The 18,779-nt window shown below is 34.4% G+C and overlaps 1 protein-coding gene across 2 annotated transcripts in view; it reads left to right on the top strand.

Annotated features, from left to right (window-relative positions):
- Positions 1-18,779, top strand: part of LOC306865444 (PDZ and LIM domain protein 5-like) — an 83,318-nt gene that overhangs the window by 21,595 nt on the left and 42,944 nt on the right. For both annotated transcript variants that reach the window (XM_079410040.1, XM_079410041.1), the window contains one exon: positions 11,655-11,806. In XM_079410040.1, the coding sequence (XP_079266166.1) occupies positions 11,655-11,806 (152 nt within the window). The remainder of the gene's footprint in view (positions 1-11,654; positions 11,807-18,779) is intronic.

Here is an 18,779-nt window from a genome sequence, read left to right as displayed (position 1 = left end):
ACTGACTCTTGTGCCTGGTAATTGTTTCTGTGGAAGCCTGTGTTCAACATGGAATACAAAATAATAAAGGTAATTATGCTTTTGAGTTTATAGTTCAGTTTTTCAGAATTGTGAAATAAAAAGAACCCATAAGTATTAAGTAATTCAATTTAAATAACGAATTCTAAATTACATATTCAAAAAAAAAAAAAAATTAATTAATTAATTATTATTATATATTTTTTTTTTTATAATTGTTGTGTTTTTATGTTTAGTAAATAGCAAAAGATCACGTTTAACATGGTCCTGTCAGGTTTTATAGAGCTCAACAGTGGCCGTCTGTCTTTTTTTTTATTTCAAACTAACCAAAGTTGTGCTTCCATAAAAGCATTGTAAGCCTTAGTAGATCGTTGAAGCTATTGGCACTAATGTTTTCTACAATCTGTTTAGATGCTTTTGGGAAACACATCACTGAGATGAATCACAGCATTATAAACTTTGATTTGTGTTTGTTAATAAAGACCAAGACTGTTATAAATTATTTTATATGAGAAGAAACTACTCTGTTTTCTGTTATGTGCATTTCTCTTCTGGAAATTAGTTATTCACAGAGAATTTAGCTATTAAACATGTTTTTAAAAAATACAGAAGTCAATATGATGACTTAAAAACTTCAGAGCTCATGGTAGGTCTGTCTTAAAACACCCAGCAGGATTTTTACTTGGTCATTGCTCTTTTAGTGTAATTGGGTTTTTTTTATTTTTTTTTATAATATATTTTCTGTTTTCTTTTGTTAATTTTGTTAATTTTATTTAGTTTTTTGTAAAAAAAAAAAAAAAAAAAAAAAAAAAAAACAATTGTGTACCTTTTTTTTATTTCAGTTTTTAGTTTATTTTACTACTTCAGTTTTATTCAAGTTAAACTAAATGAAAGTGAGAAATAAAATTAGTTGAAATAAAAAATAAAAACCCCTTAAATTTGAGTTAGTTTATTATTTTATTTATATTATTTATTTTATTGTTTTATTTGTAGTTTTATTTAAGTTTGATAACCGTGCTTCTGGATCCCACTTTTGCTCCGTTTTACAATAAATCTCTCTCTCTCTCTCACACACACACACACACACACACACACGCACACACACTGTGGAGAGATTGAGATGAAGCAACCGTTTCAGTTTTACCCTCTGGTTTCAGAAGGAAAGTTCAGCTGTTCTGACCTCTGGATCTCTCAGATATTCAGCCAAGATGAAGGGTTGCAGGAACGCTCAGCTTGTGCTGCTAAAGGCACTGATTTCTGGCATTTCTAATCGTTTGGAAGTGTGCAAATGCTTTGATCTGATATAAAAAAGAAAAAGCACATTTACAGGAAAACTCGACTCTAAATCATTCTCTTGAGTATCGTCCAGCCCATAATGCCAAAGTAGGTTCTGTCTTTAGGTAACATTTATGGGCTTGTAAACTTTGCTGCTTGGCTTTATATCCAAAAAATCATCAGTTCAGATTTAATTCCGTGGATCTAAATATAGATTCTCTTTACAGGCTTTAACAGAGTCACTTCCCCTCAAACGAAGCGCAACAGGAAACAGGAATGAGCTCTTTTCACTCGGACCCCTAGAGACTTCTAAGGGATTCCCTAGCAACCATCTGATCTATTTCTAGCAGCTATGAAAGAGTCTTATATCAATGCTAGGAGTTTTCCATGAATGCCAATGGCAGTAAAATCTGAGCAGGATCGGTGCGACCTCAGCACGATGAGAGTTAGGGTTTTAATCATGAAATGAATGAATCTCGTCCATCATGTCACGCTTCCTCACTCCGCTCTCTGATTTACAGCTTTTGTGGATTTGTGTGCTGAAAAATGGCAAGCGTTTGGATTCATTGCCAAGGAGGCCGGGTGAATGCGGTGTGGATGTAATCTGACTTTAGACAAGCTCTCGTTCTCTGTTTGTATTTAGGCTGGTGAGAGAAGATAAAGAGTTACAAGTAAAATACAGTTTCAGGAACGGTCATGGTTTTTATTTGATTTTTATATTGCTTCATTTTATTTAGTTTTGTTTATATTTTACATTAAATAATTGATAATGAGAAATAAAACTACAAAGTAATTGTTTTGTTGTTGTTTTGTTTATTTAACGTTTAGGTGAGAGAAGAGAGAGTCAACAAGTAATGTTTATTTTATTTTGTTTTATATTGCTTTATATTTAGTTTTGTTTATATTCTATATTTCATTATAAAATAATTAAATAAAAACTAATTTTATTTAACTACTTTTTAAAGTTTTATTTTTATTTAAAAAATTAAGTAAATTACAGTTTCAGGAAAAACAATGTTTTTTTTATTTTAATTTAATTTTATATTTTAGTTTTTATTTTGTAAAATTCTAGATTAATTAAATGTTATATTCCTTTTATTTAGCTTGTTTTTATGTAGTTTTCTCCTTTTCCCTTTGCATGTTATCTTTACTGTGACATGGCTTTCAGTCAGATTCAATCAAACCATGTATTATGTTGGACAAGTAACACTTCTTAATCTCATTTGGACCCTTTCACACGTCACCTCTGCGCTGTGGCTCCAGGGTCTTTAGAGACTTTCTTCATGAATTCGACACGCATCCTGTTGACCCGTAATTAACAGAGGCCCAGCCATGATCACAGGAAAACAAACTACAGCTGTGATTTCAAGCACTTGTGTGTCTGTTAAAACTAGAGAATCTTTTTGAAGATTGCAGTGTCTTTTCTCGCTCTCAGCTTTAGTTTAGTGCTTTATTTGCGCAACAAAAGCTGTACACTTGCATTGCCAATAGCAGTAGTGCAGATGAAAAAGTAAACAAGTAAAACAGTTTTAGGAACAATCTTTTTTTTTTTTTTTATATATATATATTTTTAATTAAATTTTATATTTCTTGTTTTTTTTCTATTTTATACATTTATATTTTTCTATATTGTTTATTTATATATTTTTCATTTTATTTTATATTTTATAGTTTTTGTTGTTTTATATTGCTTTATTTAGTTTAGTTTATTTACTCAAGTTTAAAATTGTTATTTTTATTTTATTTGTTTTTAGTTATTTTGTATTTTGTAACTATCTATTTCTGTTATTTATATTTACATTTTCATTTCATGTTGTTGTTTTATTTTTGCTGTTTTATATTGATTTATTTAATGTGTGTGTGTGTATATGTATATGTGTATATATATGTATATGTGTATATATATATGTATATATGTGTATATATATATATGTATATGTGTGTATATGTGTGTGTGTGTGTGTGTGTATGTATGTGTTTTTTTTTTTGGATTTATTATAATTTTTGCAATCAAAATATTATCAATCAACAAATTTAACATGCAAATAAATGGTAACACTAATTTTACTATTGTGTGTTTGCTATCTGATATGTCTTGGATATTACTTTTGATGCCATTAAATGTGCTATTTATGAATTGTCTACGAACAGTGGATAAAGAGAGCAATGTTTAGCTGTTCATATGATCTCAACTCGTTGCACGTAGAGTAAATCCACCTTTATCGTGCAACTCACACGAGTGGACATCATCATAAACAGATTTTCCAGAAGTGCTGTTGGTTTATTTCTATGGCACCTCACAGGTTTTCTGTAAGCCAGCGATGTTTCGGTGTCAGGTCTGGAAGTGAAAGCTCTCTGGCTTGCTTGCTTCTCCTCCGGCGTTGGAATGCTGTGTTTTGTTTGCGTTGCCATGGAAGCGGAGCTGAGACTCGTGAGGCACATTAACGAGAGCTTTAATTAACTTTCTTTCTCACATCTTGCAGTTCTGTCTTTTTAAATGTTTTTATTTAATTTTTTTCCAACCACGGAATTAAAAAAAAAAAAAAATCAAAAAGGTAGTTTTGACTTTTTTCCTCCCAATTGTTTTTGTTTTCACAGTTGCAATTTTATATATCGCGATTCTGACCCTTTTTTTTTGCAAGAAAAAAAGTCTGAATTGTGAGAGAAAGTGTCACATTTACATTATTATTTCTTCTTATCCCGTGGTGGAAATGAGATTTTCATCATTTTACTTAGGAAGCAAGGTTATTTTAATTAACTAAAACCTTACAAATATTGTCATTACTTGAAATACAAAAAACAATAAATAAAATGTGTATATGTGTGTGTGTATTTGTGTGTGTGTGTGTGTATATGTTACAAAGGCTACTATTAAAAATAACTAATAAATAAATGAAAAAAAAACTATAGACAGACATTAAAAAACAAAATCTAATAGAAAAAACATGACCTAAAATGATTAATTAAAACTAAAATATAAAAAAGTAATTCAGGCTATTAATAAAAACTGTGAAGGTACCACAATGATACTGAAATAACGCTGTCAGGAAGCACTCATGCTTTCACTCTCAAATATTTCTGCGCTTCTATGCATTAGTACTTTTATTGTGTAATATAGTCTGTGTGTGACGTAATAGATGTATTTTAGGAACACAGCGTCTCCAAGTTCCAGCAAAACACCTGGTTTGTCCCGAAACGCTCCGGGAATGTTTGACACGGATCGCACAGCGAGAGAAATCTCCCAGATCCATATAAGGCTTTTAAAGAGACGTCAAAGCACCTTTAACAAGCGCCGTGACTCCACGTCTGAAAAATGTGCCGTCCACAACCTCCTTCATTCATCAGCATTTCAATCGGCCCTTTGGGGAAAAAACCCCCGCTGGTTTGCTTCAGAAGTCAGTGAACTTTACCCAATGAGTGTGGTCTCAATACGCTGACAGCAAAATCGTGTTACTACATTTTCAACTCCTGATAAAGATTAATGGAGGAAAAGCAGCCGTTCCGCTACGTTTAACATTCAAATATTATCTTTGCACAGTTGAAAGAGGAATCTTAACCTTAGTTGGTGCTGCTTGCTAAGACAAGGGTCTCTGTTCTTCACAAAATGTACAAATCTGGATATCAAAATTGAGCATTATTACCAGAAATAACTGGGCTTGTGGTTTGGGGCGATTCAAAGCAGAATTTAATGAGTTTAAGTCATTTAACGCAGCTGGCTGAAGGTTTGTGGTGATCGTATCTGTGCCGAACACACATGTAGATCCACACCTGCACAAGCAGTCAGTCAATGCTGCATTTTTAATTTAGATCGCTTTTGTTAATCGTTTAAAGAGGAATGGAAACTTCCCTTCGGCTTTGTTTTGACAGCACCAGCATGCATCTGGACCGACGGATGAGGTTTTGACGTATGGTCGGCCAAACACGCTTCACGGAGAGCGGTTAATGATGATCCGGGGGTTTATCATCATCTCTATGGGGAATTTCACCTAATTTGATTTGCGTTTGAGCAATCAAAGTAATTGTGTAATTGAGTAACTGTGAAAGTCGCAATTACTTTTTTCCTCTCAATTCTGACTTTTCTTCATCAGAATTACAAGAAAAATGTCTTGACTTGTAAGAGAAAAATAACAAGCAGTGTCAGTTTAGTTAGCTAAAACGAAAACAATAAAATATTTTCATTACTTGGAAAAAAAACCCCCCATTAAATTAAAAATAAAGGTAACAAAATGTGCGTGTGCGTGCGTAAAAAAAAATATATATATATATATATATTTTTTTTTTTTGGTTTAATATAACTCGTGTCCAGATGACAGCATGTGGTGTTTTTTTTATTTTTCTTTATCAATTACTCTGAACTGCTTCTCTGTAATTATTTGTACCACCATACTTATAATTTTTCACATGGCTGGTGTTTTTCTCCAGCAGTAAACAGCGTTACTTGCGGTTCTCTCATTATAGACTTCATTTCTGCCTCCTTTTTGGTTTAAATTGAGAAGCAACGAGTTTTAGTGGGTTAGATGAAGTTTAGATGAAGGCCTGTAAATGTCACAACAGTCTGCTGGTTGCTGGGTTTGCTGGGCTGTTTTGTGGATGTTGTGTCATTGTGCTGCCAGCCTGGTTCTCTGATAAGCGTGTGTGTGTGTGTGTGTGTGTGTGTGTGTGTGTGATGTGGCCCATGATACCCTCAGATGGCTATAAAAGGAGATGGGCCGCAGAGCTTTAGTGTCGTAGCGGAGCAACCGTTCATTAGCGTTTACTGGACCGCGTTAAACCAGCGTCTCTGCGCTGCCAAGAGGGCAAATATCTCATCTGTTCGGCTTTCTAGAGCTGCTCATCTGCCAAACACATGTGACGAGGAGCGTTCGGCTTTACTTTATACCAAACAAAGAAGATTTGTCCTGTTTGTTTCGTAATGAGGTCAGCATGACATCAGAATAGACCTGTTTACTTTCATTCTGGTGCTCAGTGTGAATGAATCTGTGCACGTCATTCTTAATCTTTCATCAAAATGTACTGCCCACCTTGCACAGCTGTCACACATGATTTGTTTTATCAATATGTAATATAATGAAATGTTTAAAAAGATATATATATATATATATATATATATATATATATATATATATATTTTTTTTTTTTTGCCAACAAAAATATTACCTAAAAAGCCACAGCAGAATTGTTGTGCGTCTCCGAGCAACACAGAGGTGTTTAGTTTCTGAATGAATCTGTGTTTTGTCAATGATTCAAAGAGAGAGCTGTTTACTGAATTCCTGAATGAATCAGCCGTTTGAACGAATCGAATGAAGACCTTTACTGCCATCTGCTGGTAGTTGTAGTTTCTTAAGAGTATCATTTCATTAAAAAAATAAAAACCTAAAAAAAAAAAAAAAAGGGTTAGTTCACCAAAAATAAATAAATTGTCATTTACTCCCCCTCATGTTGTTTCAAACCTGAATGACGTACTACCTTTGCACAACTTATTATATTATGTATTATTATTATTATTATTATTATGGTATTATGAAGACTGTTGGTAACTAAGCTGATCTGGTCACCAGTGACTTTCATTGCATGAACCAAAAATACTAAAATTACTCAAATGTTTCTCAAATTCTCAAAATCTTTTATGTTCCAAACTTTATGTAAGGCCGTTGTAGCCCGAACATTTAACACAATAATAGCTTTAAATGATCTTTTGGCGGTATTTTCACAGCCACATTTAGTTTGCGATTAATCAGATTAATTAATCGCAGCACCCTTTTAATTAGATTAAAAATGTTAATCTACTGACAGCCCTGGTTTATTTTTTTATTTAATTTATTTCCTCATAGAATGTTTATAATATGTGACCTTGGACCACAAAACCAGTCATAAGGGTCAATTTTTCAAAATTGATATTTATGCATAAAGGGTGCAAAAAAAATCTAAATATTGAGAAAATCTCCTTTTAAAGTTGTTCAAATGAAGTTCTTAGCAATGCATATTACTAATCAAAAATGAAGTTTTGATATATTTACGGTAGGAAATTTACTAAATATCTTCATGGAACATGATCTTAATATCCTAATGATTTTTGTCATAAAAGAGAAATGTATAATTTTGATCCATACAATGTATTGTTGTCTATTGCTACAAATATACCGGTGTTACTCATGACTGCTTCTGTGCTCCAGGGACAGACATATGCTCACATTATGTAAGTAAAATGTCTTATTTCTCTTGGTTTAAGTGTGAAAATATGGATATGGAAAAGTTCCTCCGGTCACACATCATAACTCAGCATAGTCCATAAAAAGCCCAAACTTGTTAATCTTTCATTTTGAAAATGTTGCTAGAAATATGGCTGATGAAAGCATTTGAAGGCAAGCTGTGAGGTGTTCTCCTCTGCGGTGGGATTTGATCCTTGTTGCCTTCAGCTTTATGAGGCTCAGGTTTAGTTTATGATATTAATAAGAGCAAAGACTGCTGGGCCTGCTGCTAATGCGAAGCGTCTTTCGCGCACGAGTCTGAAGCTTCAGGAGGCGTTTAGCGTGTTCCTCAGCTGTGGGACCTCGTCATGTTCCTGTGTCATTGACCTAATGACTCCGATAAGTGTGTGTGACCCCCGTCAGACTCCCAGAGGTGCTCTCGGAGATTTGTAGGCCGGAAGGTGAAGTTGTGACCCCTAGTTTTGCAGTTCCTGCTGCTTAAATAAATCCCTTCTGAACTGAAGATTCAACATGAGAGAATTTGACTTCTGTTATAGTCACACTTTGACTCATTCAGATAAAAATATGGAAAATGTCACACAAATCCACTTCCACCAGTTTCTGATTGGTCAAATCCTGCTTATATGTAAAATAAATTTAAAAAAGAAATGCATTTAAAAATATTGAAAATGTGCCCAATTTATAATAAACATTTTTCCATCCAATTTCGAGTATACTGTGTAAATCACACTTTGACTCTGTCTTTTAAAGAACTAAAATCACTAACTTTTAAATCACTATTAGAAAATTTCACATAAATATGCTTGTCCTCCATGTTGCTCTCAAATCATGGGAACAGGCAAAACTTGATTGTTCTGGCAGGCTGAAGTGCTTCTGTCATCAGTCGGTTGTTGTAGAGGTTTGGTCGGGTGCTAATCTAGTATGTTAGATGAGTTAGTTGCCTAGCAGATGTGAAGAGAAGAGAAGCACAGCAGTGCTGAATGACTGCTATTCATCATGCATGGTTGCGTAATGCCTCGCATGCACACCTGTAAATGAGAAATGAGTGCTGCTTGTTCAGACACATCAAGAGCACACAGGCTCCATGACAGTTCACTTCATATCAGTCCTTTATAGTACACAAGGTTAGAAATAGTGTGGCCCAAATAACAGCATGGAAATATTGGCCACTATGATTATTCCTATGATTATTCATTCTTTCATTGTTTAATTTTTTTTTATTATTTTATTTTCTGGATTCTTTTTAATTTAATTTTCTTTTTTCTGTTTTAAAGATGTATTAATTTATTTAGATTGAGTCCCTCCCCCAGATTAAATTTTTCTGGAATCTTTTCCCCTCTTTGAACTTTTCTAGATTTTTTTTTTTTTTACCCTTTTTGATTTTTTTTTAAGATTGATTTGATTTATTTAATTTTATTTTATTTTTTTTAGCTTTAATTTGTCTTGATTCAGTTTTAATTTTTAAATTAAATTTTTGTGATCAAAAAGTGTCTAATTACTTAATTAAATTTTTAGGGGCCCTATAAAATCTGTGGACGGGTTATTGCTGACAGGATGGCACATTCGAGAAGGGAAAAGCAAAAAAATCATGATATCTATCAGAAACGCTGTTAAAAACGTTAGCATTTAACTCTAGTACACAGATCTGTAGAACAAGTAGGTTACAGAATGAAATGAGATGGTCCACGCAAACACCAGCCATGAAGAAGTCTATGCTATTTCATTCAGTGTAGTAATTAAATTTATTTACAAAGTCTTGCTAAAAACATTCATATGAGCACTAGACAAAGTTATCATCTATATAGCAATGATTAATGAAAACTGAGTAATATGTATTTTTGCATGATCAATAAACTGTTCTGTGCTGTTCTATTTCAAATTCCATAACATTTACTGTAAAAACTGCCAATTTCTTTAACCTGATGTAATGTTAATATACCAACATACTGAAGTACTGAAATCTGTACTGAGTGTGTGTGTGTGTGTATATATATATATATATATAGCAATTCTTAACCCCAGACTAATTTTGAAACCCTGGTTATGGCCGTGTTTGTGTGTGTATCTGATGATAGTTTGGGGAAGTGACTCTGGAGAGGAATGATCTCAGGTGTTGGATGTGTGTAGCTGGAGTATGTGGTGACCCAGGTGTTCCCTGTAAACTCTGACCTCAGATCAGTGTAATGTGTGCAAGCGGATCGAGGAAGGGATGACGCACGTCTCTGGCTCTGTTTGTTGGGATGGTCATGCTTTGATGGCAGCAGATGGATGTTTGAAACACTGTCACTCATGATTAGAGTTCAGATCCAGCTTAATTGATGTGATCAGCTTTTAATGAGGAAAGTGTGCTGCGAGTTTACAATCTGTCGTAACCGCGTCTATCTCACAATTTGTTTTCCATTATGGCAAAGTCCAGTGTGTTTGAGGTGAATTAGATTTTCTATGATGGAACTTCCACTGTTTATGATCCAACTGATACCTGATTAAATGTAGTCCTTCCCTTTATCTGTTCTTTACCTTTTTCTTTTTCTAAATTTGTATAATTTTTTTTATTTTTGCTATGATGGATATATTTTATTTAATAGTTTTTTTTTTTTTTAAATATATATTTTGGTCCATTTGAATAACCTGTTTCTTGCTATAAAAATAGCCATGGTAGCTGGAGTGACATGAAGATACAAACAACACTTCTTGTGACTTGGATATCTTGGATATTTTGCTGTACAGTAGTTGCAGTGCATTCTGGGATGGTCTGTAAAGAATACTCATGTGGCCTTTTGTAACAAAGTCTTCATCCACAGAAGCTGTTTGGTTTCAGTCTCCTTTGTGTAAATCATCTGAGTAAAGACTTTCCTTCCCGTGCTGTAGTTATCTGGGAAGGTATCGGGTTGTTTATTAGTCCAGACAAGATCTGAAGCCAGTACTAACAAGAGCGAGGCTGGTTTCTAATAGGCCGTCAGGTCTGATCTGATAAGATGAACAGATGAGCTCCAGCAGCAGATTTAAAGCTCTAATAAATCACGGGCCCTCCAGATGGGCGCTTGTCTCCTGAAGCTAGTATTTCATCAGCGTCTCGTCGCACTCCGGCATCAAAGCATATGTATCATTTCACTGACTCGCCTCAGTTTGGGCCTGAGAGGTCAAAGGTCAGCCGGCCATTCTTTGATCTTCAGCTTCTGTGGAGGGTTTGATTTTTGAAGGCCGGATGTTTTTACTGTATCATCATCTGTTGAGCACAGATCGAGATTTGTTTTACATGTATCCCATTTTGACATCAAAGTGAGTGGTGTACAGTAGGATGTGTGCTGCATCGTGTTCTTATTGTTAAATAAAACTATTTTTAAATAAAGCTGAATTAAAATGAAAACTAAATTCTAATAGAAATGGAAACAGCTAATAAAAATGACAGCACGTAACAAAATAACCGAAACTTAAATGAAAATTTAAATATAAATATTTAATTAAAAGATTTGAAAGGACTTAAACTTAAAAATAAAAAAGAATGTCTTGTCAATTAACAGAAGTAAAATAAGTTTGTAGTTGTATAAATAGTAGTTTTGTTAAATTGAAAAAAAAAAAAAATCACAGCTAAATAGAAATATTTAAAAATAACTCAAACTTAACCTGAAAGTTAAATGAAAATATAAAAATATTAGTAGACACTATAAACAATAGATTAAAAGACTAAAGACTTCAGAAAACTTAAATAAAAAAATGATGGCTTGGCAATTAACAGAACTAAGATTGAAAGTAAAAACTGCAGCTTAATATAAATATTTAAAAACTGAAAATATAACAATATATTGAAGCATTACTAAATACTATAATAATGTGTAAATAATATAAAAATAACATTGTGTCAGACACCAAAACATGATAAACGTATTTGAGGTCTTTAACTCGCTGGATTTGAGTGAGCAGTGGAAGTCTTTAGTCGCTGATATCTGCTCTAGCTCTGCTTGGCGTGTAAGAGTTCATGATCATCTTGTTTCTGAATGAATCTGCTTCACAGAGCCTCTCTAAATGATTGACTGGGGAGTCAGATTGAGATCACTGGAAGGGATGATTGTCAGTGAATCTGATGTGTGTTGCTGCATATGAAGACAGCAGCGGTCATGTGCGTCTCGTAACTGTGTGTGTTTGTGTTTGCAGCTGACCGATGGAGGAAAGGCAGCGAAAGCCAAGATCAGCGTCGGAGACGTTGTGCTGTCTATCGATGGCATCGCCACGGGGGGAATGACACACCTGGAAGCCCAGAATAAAATCAAAGCCTGTACGGGAAACCTGAACCTCTCGCTGCTGAGGTAAAACACACACACACACACACACACACACACACAACACCTTCAATAGCTTGACTCGTGGCACCCAGAATTACCCAGTTTGATTTGGACCTGCAGATATAAATATATTTTCCATTGTTTTTCCAATACAGGTGAATTGTAGTATCACCAATTTGTGATTAACACTGGAATATTCTTGTGCACATAAGCGGACAAACGTATGTTTAAAAAAAAAAAGAAGTTTTTGCAATTGTCTCCTGCTCACCAAGGCTGCATTTATTTGTGAAAATTGTGAAATATTATTACGGTGTAAAACAGCTGTTTCTATGTGAATGTTAAACTGTAATGTATTTCTGTGATCTGCAGCTGTATTTTCAGCATCATTACTCCAGTCTTCAGTGTCACATGATCTTCAGAAATCATAATAATATACTGATTTACTGCTCAACAAACATTTCTGATTATTATCAATGTTGAACACAGTTGTGCTGCTCAATATTTTTGTGGAAACTGAGATGCACTATATTTAATAGAAAAATAAATTAATACTTTTATTCTTCACGGATGCATCAAATTTATCAAAATTGACAGTAAAGACATTTATAATGTTACAAAAGATTTCTATTTCAAATAAAAGCTGATCTTTTGAACTTTCTATTCATCTGTGAATCATGAAAAACATCAGTTTCCACAGAAATATTGAGCAGCACAACTGTTCAACATTGATAATAATCAGAAATGTTTGTTGATCAGTAAATCAGTATATTATTATGATTTCTGAAGATCACGTGACACTGAAGACTGCAGTAATGATGCTGAAAATACACAGAAATATATTACAGTTCAACAGATATTCACATAGAAAAGAGATATTTTAAATATATGTTTATAAATTTAAAAATATTTTTTTTATTACATTTAAATATTTTTTTAAATTGTAATAATATTTAAAATTTGTACTGTATTTGTGATCAAATAAATAGAGCTTTGGTGAGCAGAAGAGACTTCTTTCAAACACATTAAAACAGTCAGTCTAAAATTGCTGAATTACTATTACAGCAACATTAACTCTTCATTTACTCTCACGCATGTTATTCTAGACCTTTTTTAATCTTTAAGATCATTTACATTCATGCATTCCAGCAGGTGCTTTTATCCAAAGCGTCTTGTGTTGCTTTCACAATATGAATTTTTAATATCAGTTCTTGCATCTGTTCATTGCAAAATCTAAGATGAAAGTGAATATAAATGCAATCAAGCTCCCAAAAGGTCAAAATCAGTAAATTGCAATTTACTAGGGATATTCCACCTGAAAATGTCAATTCGGTAATCATTTGCTTTTCTTCTATTTCTTTCTTCGTTATTTTTGAAGAAAGCTGTTAACCAAACAGTTTCAGGTTCCATTGACTTCTGTTGTATTTTTGTACATACTATGGAAGTCAATGGAACTTTAAACTGTATTGTTACCAACTTTCTTCAAAATATAAGTTTTTTATGATCCACAAATTGAGAACGAAAGACGACTGCATGACAATAGTCCATGATATTTTTATGATGCTTTTTTGTCATTTTTGGAGCTGGGCAGTGTGTCTCCTTATTTTCATTGTTCAGGATCTCTGCCGTCTTAATTCTGCCCTTCACAGATTAAGGCCTTAAAAAGGTCTTAAATCAGAGCAGAACGTCTTAAATTCATGGCATTAAATGTTACATGCTCTGCAAGAAATGAATGTCGCCTTCAGTATTTTTGTCTTGTTTCCCATTACAAACATCTAAACATCCTTAAATCAAGACACATTTACTAGAGATGCAAAATGAAGATATCTATTTCTGAGAAATTGAACAAAATTGAGTTGAAAACAGGAACAGGTATCTGTCCGTGAGGTGTGAGAACTTGTTTTCACTTCAAATTAAGTTTTTCTTTTTGTAAAATAAATTTTAATAATAAAGATCTGTTGGAATTTGTATTTTCATTTTCAACAAATTATGCTCTTTAAATTTTCTTTCTTAAAGCCGTCATAAATCCTGCAAAAACGGTTGTAAGAGTAGATTTCCTTATATAATTAATAAATGCTCATTTTTGGGTGATTTACTCTCCTAAATGTCTGCTGATGTGTCGGCTCGAGGCAGATGAATTAAAGAGGATGTAGGTTTGGTTTTTAAGGTGTAGTTGAAGCTGGTCTCGCAGCGCAGCTCATATTCTGGAGTTATGGGCTCTTTAGGAAAGAGAGATTGTGCAAGAGCTCTGGAATCTCCCATTAAAGTCTTTTAGTGGCGTTTTCATAGCTGTTGAACATTTGTCAGTGAATCTGCAAAGGCCATCAAACAGCACTTCAGCTTTACTATTAAGATAGCATGGCATTAGGAAGAGCAACGTTTGCTCAGAGATCCCAGAGAGCCGTTTGAACCCAAACCACCCAGAATACCGCGGTACAGGCCTCACTGTCTGAGCACGTCTCTACGGGTTCCTCAAACAGTCATTTGAGGTTTGACTGAGGTATTGCTGATGTCAAACCTGTTTTACATCACACATTTGGTTATTCTGATCTCAATTGCTTTACTGTACTTGTTTGGCCGTTAATGAAGTTGGATTAGTTGTGTTTGTACTTGTTCATTTATAGATGTGTGGGTTTTTTTAAATGAGCGAGTTACTCAAATTATTTTGTAACCATTTGCTGTCCATCATATTGTTCCAAACCTTCTGTACAAGATTTGGATCAAATTAATTCTTTATTTTAAAATGAAAAGAGATTGGCATGGAGTACTTTCCATAAGATCACCTCTCAATGCAAATCAAACCAGCTATTAGGTTAACTGAAATAAAACCATGCCAATCTCTAGGTATGGTGAAGGCTATGTGATGATGTGGGGCTATTTTAATTCCAAAAGCCAAGGGAACTTTATCAGGATGCATAGTATCCTGGATCCATGAAGTAACTGTAGGGCTGTATACCTTGGAGAACCTGGCGATACGATACATACCTCGATACACAGGTCACGATTCGATACGTACCTCGATACAGAGCTGTCTCGATACGATTTGATACAATGTGACACGATTCGATACGATTCAATAAAAATACATGGGCCAGAGCCAATTAGTTAATGAGGAACACATTTACTCAACAAACAGAACTCTGCATTTTTCTTCAATTTAATGAAGACAAAAGTGCATTATAACAGGGCATTTTGCTTAAATATTTGCAACTTTAAGTGCTCTGATTAATTGTACACAAATTGTATTAATCTGGAAATTACCACAAGTCAACATTTAACTTTCCAAGGGTACAGTCTGAGCTCACACAAGCACAAAATCTTCTTCTTATTCTTAACTTCTTATTAAATCTTCTTATAATTCTTTTTTGTGACACCATGTACTGCCATAACATATTTCACTATGAAATCACTTAAAGGTGCCATAGAATGCATTGATACAGTATTTTAAATTGTTCTCTGATATCTACACAGAAGGTATGTGGCTTAGGTAAGGGCAACAAATCTCCAGAAACGATTTTACATGTCCATTTACAACCCTAGGATTTCTCCCTAGAATGAAACGGTCTGTTATTGGCTTATTTGGCAGCGTCATGAATAATAATGAGCTCTGCTCTGATTGGCTGTTTCACAGTGCTGCTCAATGTTGAGCTCTGCTCTGATTGGCTGTTTCACAGTACGGCTCATCAGCAAGAAGGAAGCACAGGGAGGAAAATATATATTTAAATACTTTCTCTCGCAGTTATATCGTCGGGTAATTATACTGTATATAAAACGCAGGCATCAGGGCCGTTATTAATATGCGAGGCATTGAAACTGCTTTTGAACGATCCATCGATCGCGTTATAGTTCACTTTCAAGAGACGCGATCACACAAACTATGTTTACATTATGGAGCAACAGTACTTACCACACATTTCACAAGATCAGATGCTTGTCAGTGGTGCTCAGGATCTGTAAGTCATTCGCCATCATCCTCATCTCTCCTTACTGAGAGTGAAATCTTATGTACTGTCACAGGCTACCGCTAGCAAGGAGCTAACCATGTCCCTTTAGTGGCTCGCGTTATTTGCTTTCTGTGCCTTTCTGAATACAGACACCAACCCATCCCTGCACTTCACACCCCCTGCACGGCCTGGAACATAACATTTATTGTGTTATTTTCGCTGTTGTCCGCGCTTGTTTATTTACAATACCTGCAGAGCTTCTGATGGTTCGGCCGGCTTAGAATAAGGACGGGTTTATGCAAATGTTGGGGGCGTAGTGATCCGTGTTGCGTCACAGTCGGTGTTATGTTCTGATTCGCCTGTTTTTCAGTGGTCTTTTTTAATCACGAGATTTACATATGAAGGAGGAAACTATGGTGTTTGAGGCTCACTGTATGTCATTTCCATGTACAGAACTGTTATTATTTAAATATGCCAGGGTAAAGACAGTTTTTCATTCTATGGCACCTTTAAATGCTACATCTTGCTTTAACATTTTCCATGAGTTTTTTTAAACTCGTGGGCGCCGCTGCGCCCCCTAATGGCTGGGCGGAGTATTGATACTAAGGGCTAGAATATCGATACTGTATCTTTTTTTTATTATATCGGTATGTATCTAAGAATCGATATTTTGAGCACACCCCTAAGTAACTGGCCTTTAAAAATAAACATCTGCCTGCCTCTATGGGAATTTAACATAGGGGTGCCCAAACTTATGCACCCTGTATTTTAAGGAAGAACATTTATTTATTTACGATACAATATTCATTCACAAAGAAAATTGGTGTCCTTAAAGGTTGGATTTTTCCTAATTTTTTTAATTAAGGCATTAAGTTCAATTTCCAAAAGATGATTTTTTTTTAAGTGTAAATTTTATTTATTTTTTTTGCGGGAAATTAATCGTTAAGATTAATCGATTAATCAAAAAAATTAGTCGATAGATTAATCGAAATAAAAATCGTCGTTAGTGGCAGCCCTAATCATTATACTACTAAATATATTTATTCTTATTTTTATTAGTAGTAGTATTGTTCATGTATTTTTTATTTTAATGTCTATTTTAAAATTTTGGTAAATTGTTTACAATTAGTAATTATGTTTGGGAAACTTTTGCAATTGTTTTAGACTTTTGCTTTGGAAAAGTTTAAGAACAGATGAAGTGTATCGCTAGCTCTTGAAGTGCATGTAGAGAATGGACTTCATTTGAAGCTGAGATTCCTGCTCCTGACTCTGAGACGTCGTTCCTCATTCCTGTGCTGAAAGTGTAGCGTGTGTGTGTGAAGGGGAATCGTTAAAACAGAACAAAGTTGGTTTTTCAGAGCTTTATGAGACACAGGAGAACCGCTGCCTGTATCTAACGCACATCCGGTTTCCATGATTCCAGAGCGACGGCTCAGTGTTATTAACCCTGCAAGCTTGGAGTTTAGTCAACATCAAATACATTTGCAGTCTGTGAAACAGCAATAACTACATGTACTGATGGATCGCTCACAATTAGACCAGAAATGTGTGTTAAAGTGTAAAGAGTTGATGTTGTGTTGACTTTAATCACGCTTGAATCACGTGTTTGTTCAGGAACAGCAGATTTAGAAAAACAGAAAATATCACTGTTCATAAATAAAAGATGGTCACACACTCCTGACAGTTTCTGCTTTAACTCTCCGTGAATGTCAACTATATAATCATATATATAATTAACACACACTAACAGATCACTTTACTTAACTCATTTTATGAGGTGATTCTGTAACCACAAAACCCTCCTGTTTTGGCAGGAATGATCATTATTTTGAGGTTTTTATTTGATTTGATTAGATTTTTCCCCTGAAAGGTTCTGCTTGAACTATATAATCGTTCCATTAGCACATGCTAACAAATAATTGTAATAACCTGATTTTAGGAGGTGACCCTCCTGTTTTGGCCGGATAAGAGTTATTCTCCAGCTGAAGGCTTGAATCTGATCCGTTTGCTCCAGTGTTATGCAGTAAAATAATGCAGGATGAATGCGTGCTGATGCCCTCCGGTCTGTTTGTGTGCTGCGCTCATCACTAAGCGTCCTACGCAGTGTTCTCTGTTTAGGGGAGATTTCGGACGTGTCAGGAGGCTCTTTAACGCTACAGTCCAGATTATTCTTGTGAATATTGTTCTTGAGCAGGAGCACGGCCGCTCAAATCTCTGAGCTGAAACGCAGATATCGCGGCTCTCTCTGGTGCTGCTTGGCTCTCTATTTTGGAGCGATCTGGAAAACTCTGCATGAAGCGATATTTGATGTTTCCATCTCAAACCTGTTCATGTCCCTGTTGAGCTGACACTCTGCTGTTTTCATCAGCTGTTTGCTCGTGTGTTTTTCCCTCTTCCACACACTCTTTCTGCTCACGTCTCGCAGAATCACTCCTGACCAGATTAGCTTTAGAGATTGAGCAATATTGTTTTTTTTTTTTTATGATTTTTCATTATTTTGAGGTATCCATTGAGTTTGTTATACTATTAGCTACTAACAAAAACCGGTGCTCTATTAAGATGACATCAAAATCGAACTGATCCAAGTTATTTTTATTTTTTATTTTGCCACACTATTAATAGTTACTAACAAAAACAATGATGCTGTATTATGATGACATTAAAACTGAACTGATAAATTCAAAAGTTTCCATCAAATATATATATTTAAAATTGTATATTAAATGTGGCAGGTGTATTTATCGTGGCTTTATTTGTATCACAATGCAGCAATAAAAAATATATATATTTATAGACGCCTCAAAACGGTCACAACAAAGTTTTAACACTGATTTGTTGTTGATTTTATATTTATGCAAAGTGTGACTAATGTGCCATAATTATTTTTTAATTTATAAAATATAACTAAAATCAAGCTGTGAGTATCGATAAAAACAAGTCAAATGATTACCGTACCGAGTCTCACTCATATTCCAGTCGGGCTCACTTTACAGCCTATTCTTAAACTACCGTACATCTGTCACTCACAGCTTCAAAACACTTCATCCTTTAGAATC

This window comes from Barbus barbus (genome assembly GCF_936440315.1).
Source record: "Barbus barbus genome assembly, chromosome: 47".
NCBI lineage: Eukaryota > Metazoa > Chordata > Actinopteri > Cypriniformes > Cyprinidae > Barbus > Barbus barbus.
This window is presented reverse-complemented; position numbering and strand designations above follow the sequence as displayed.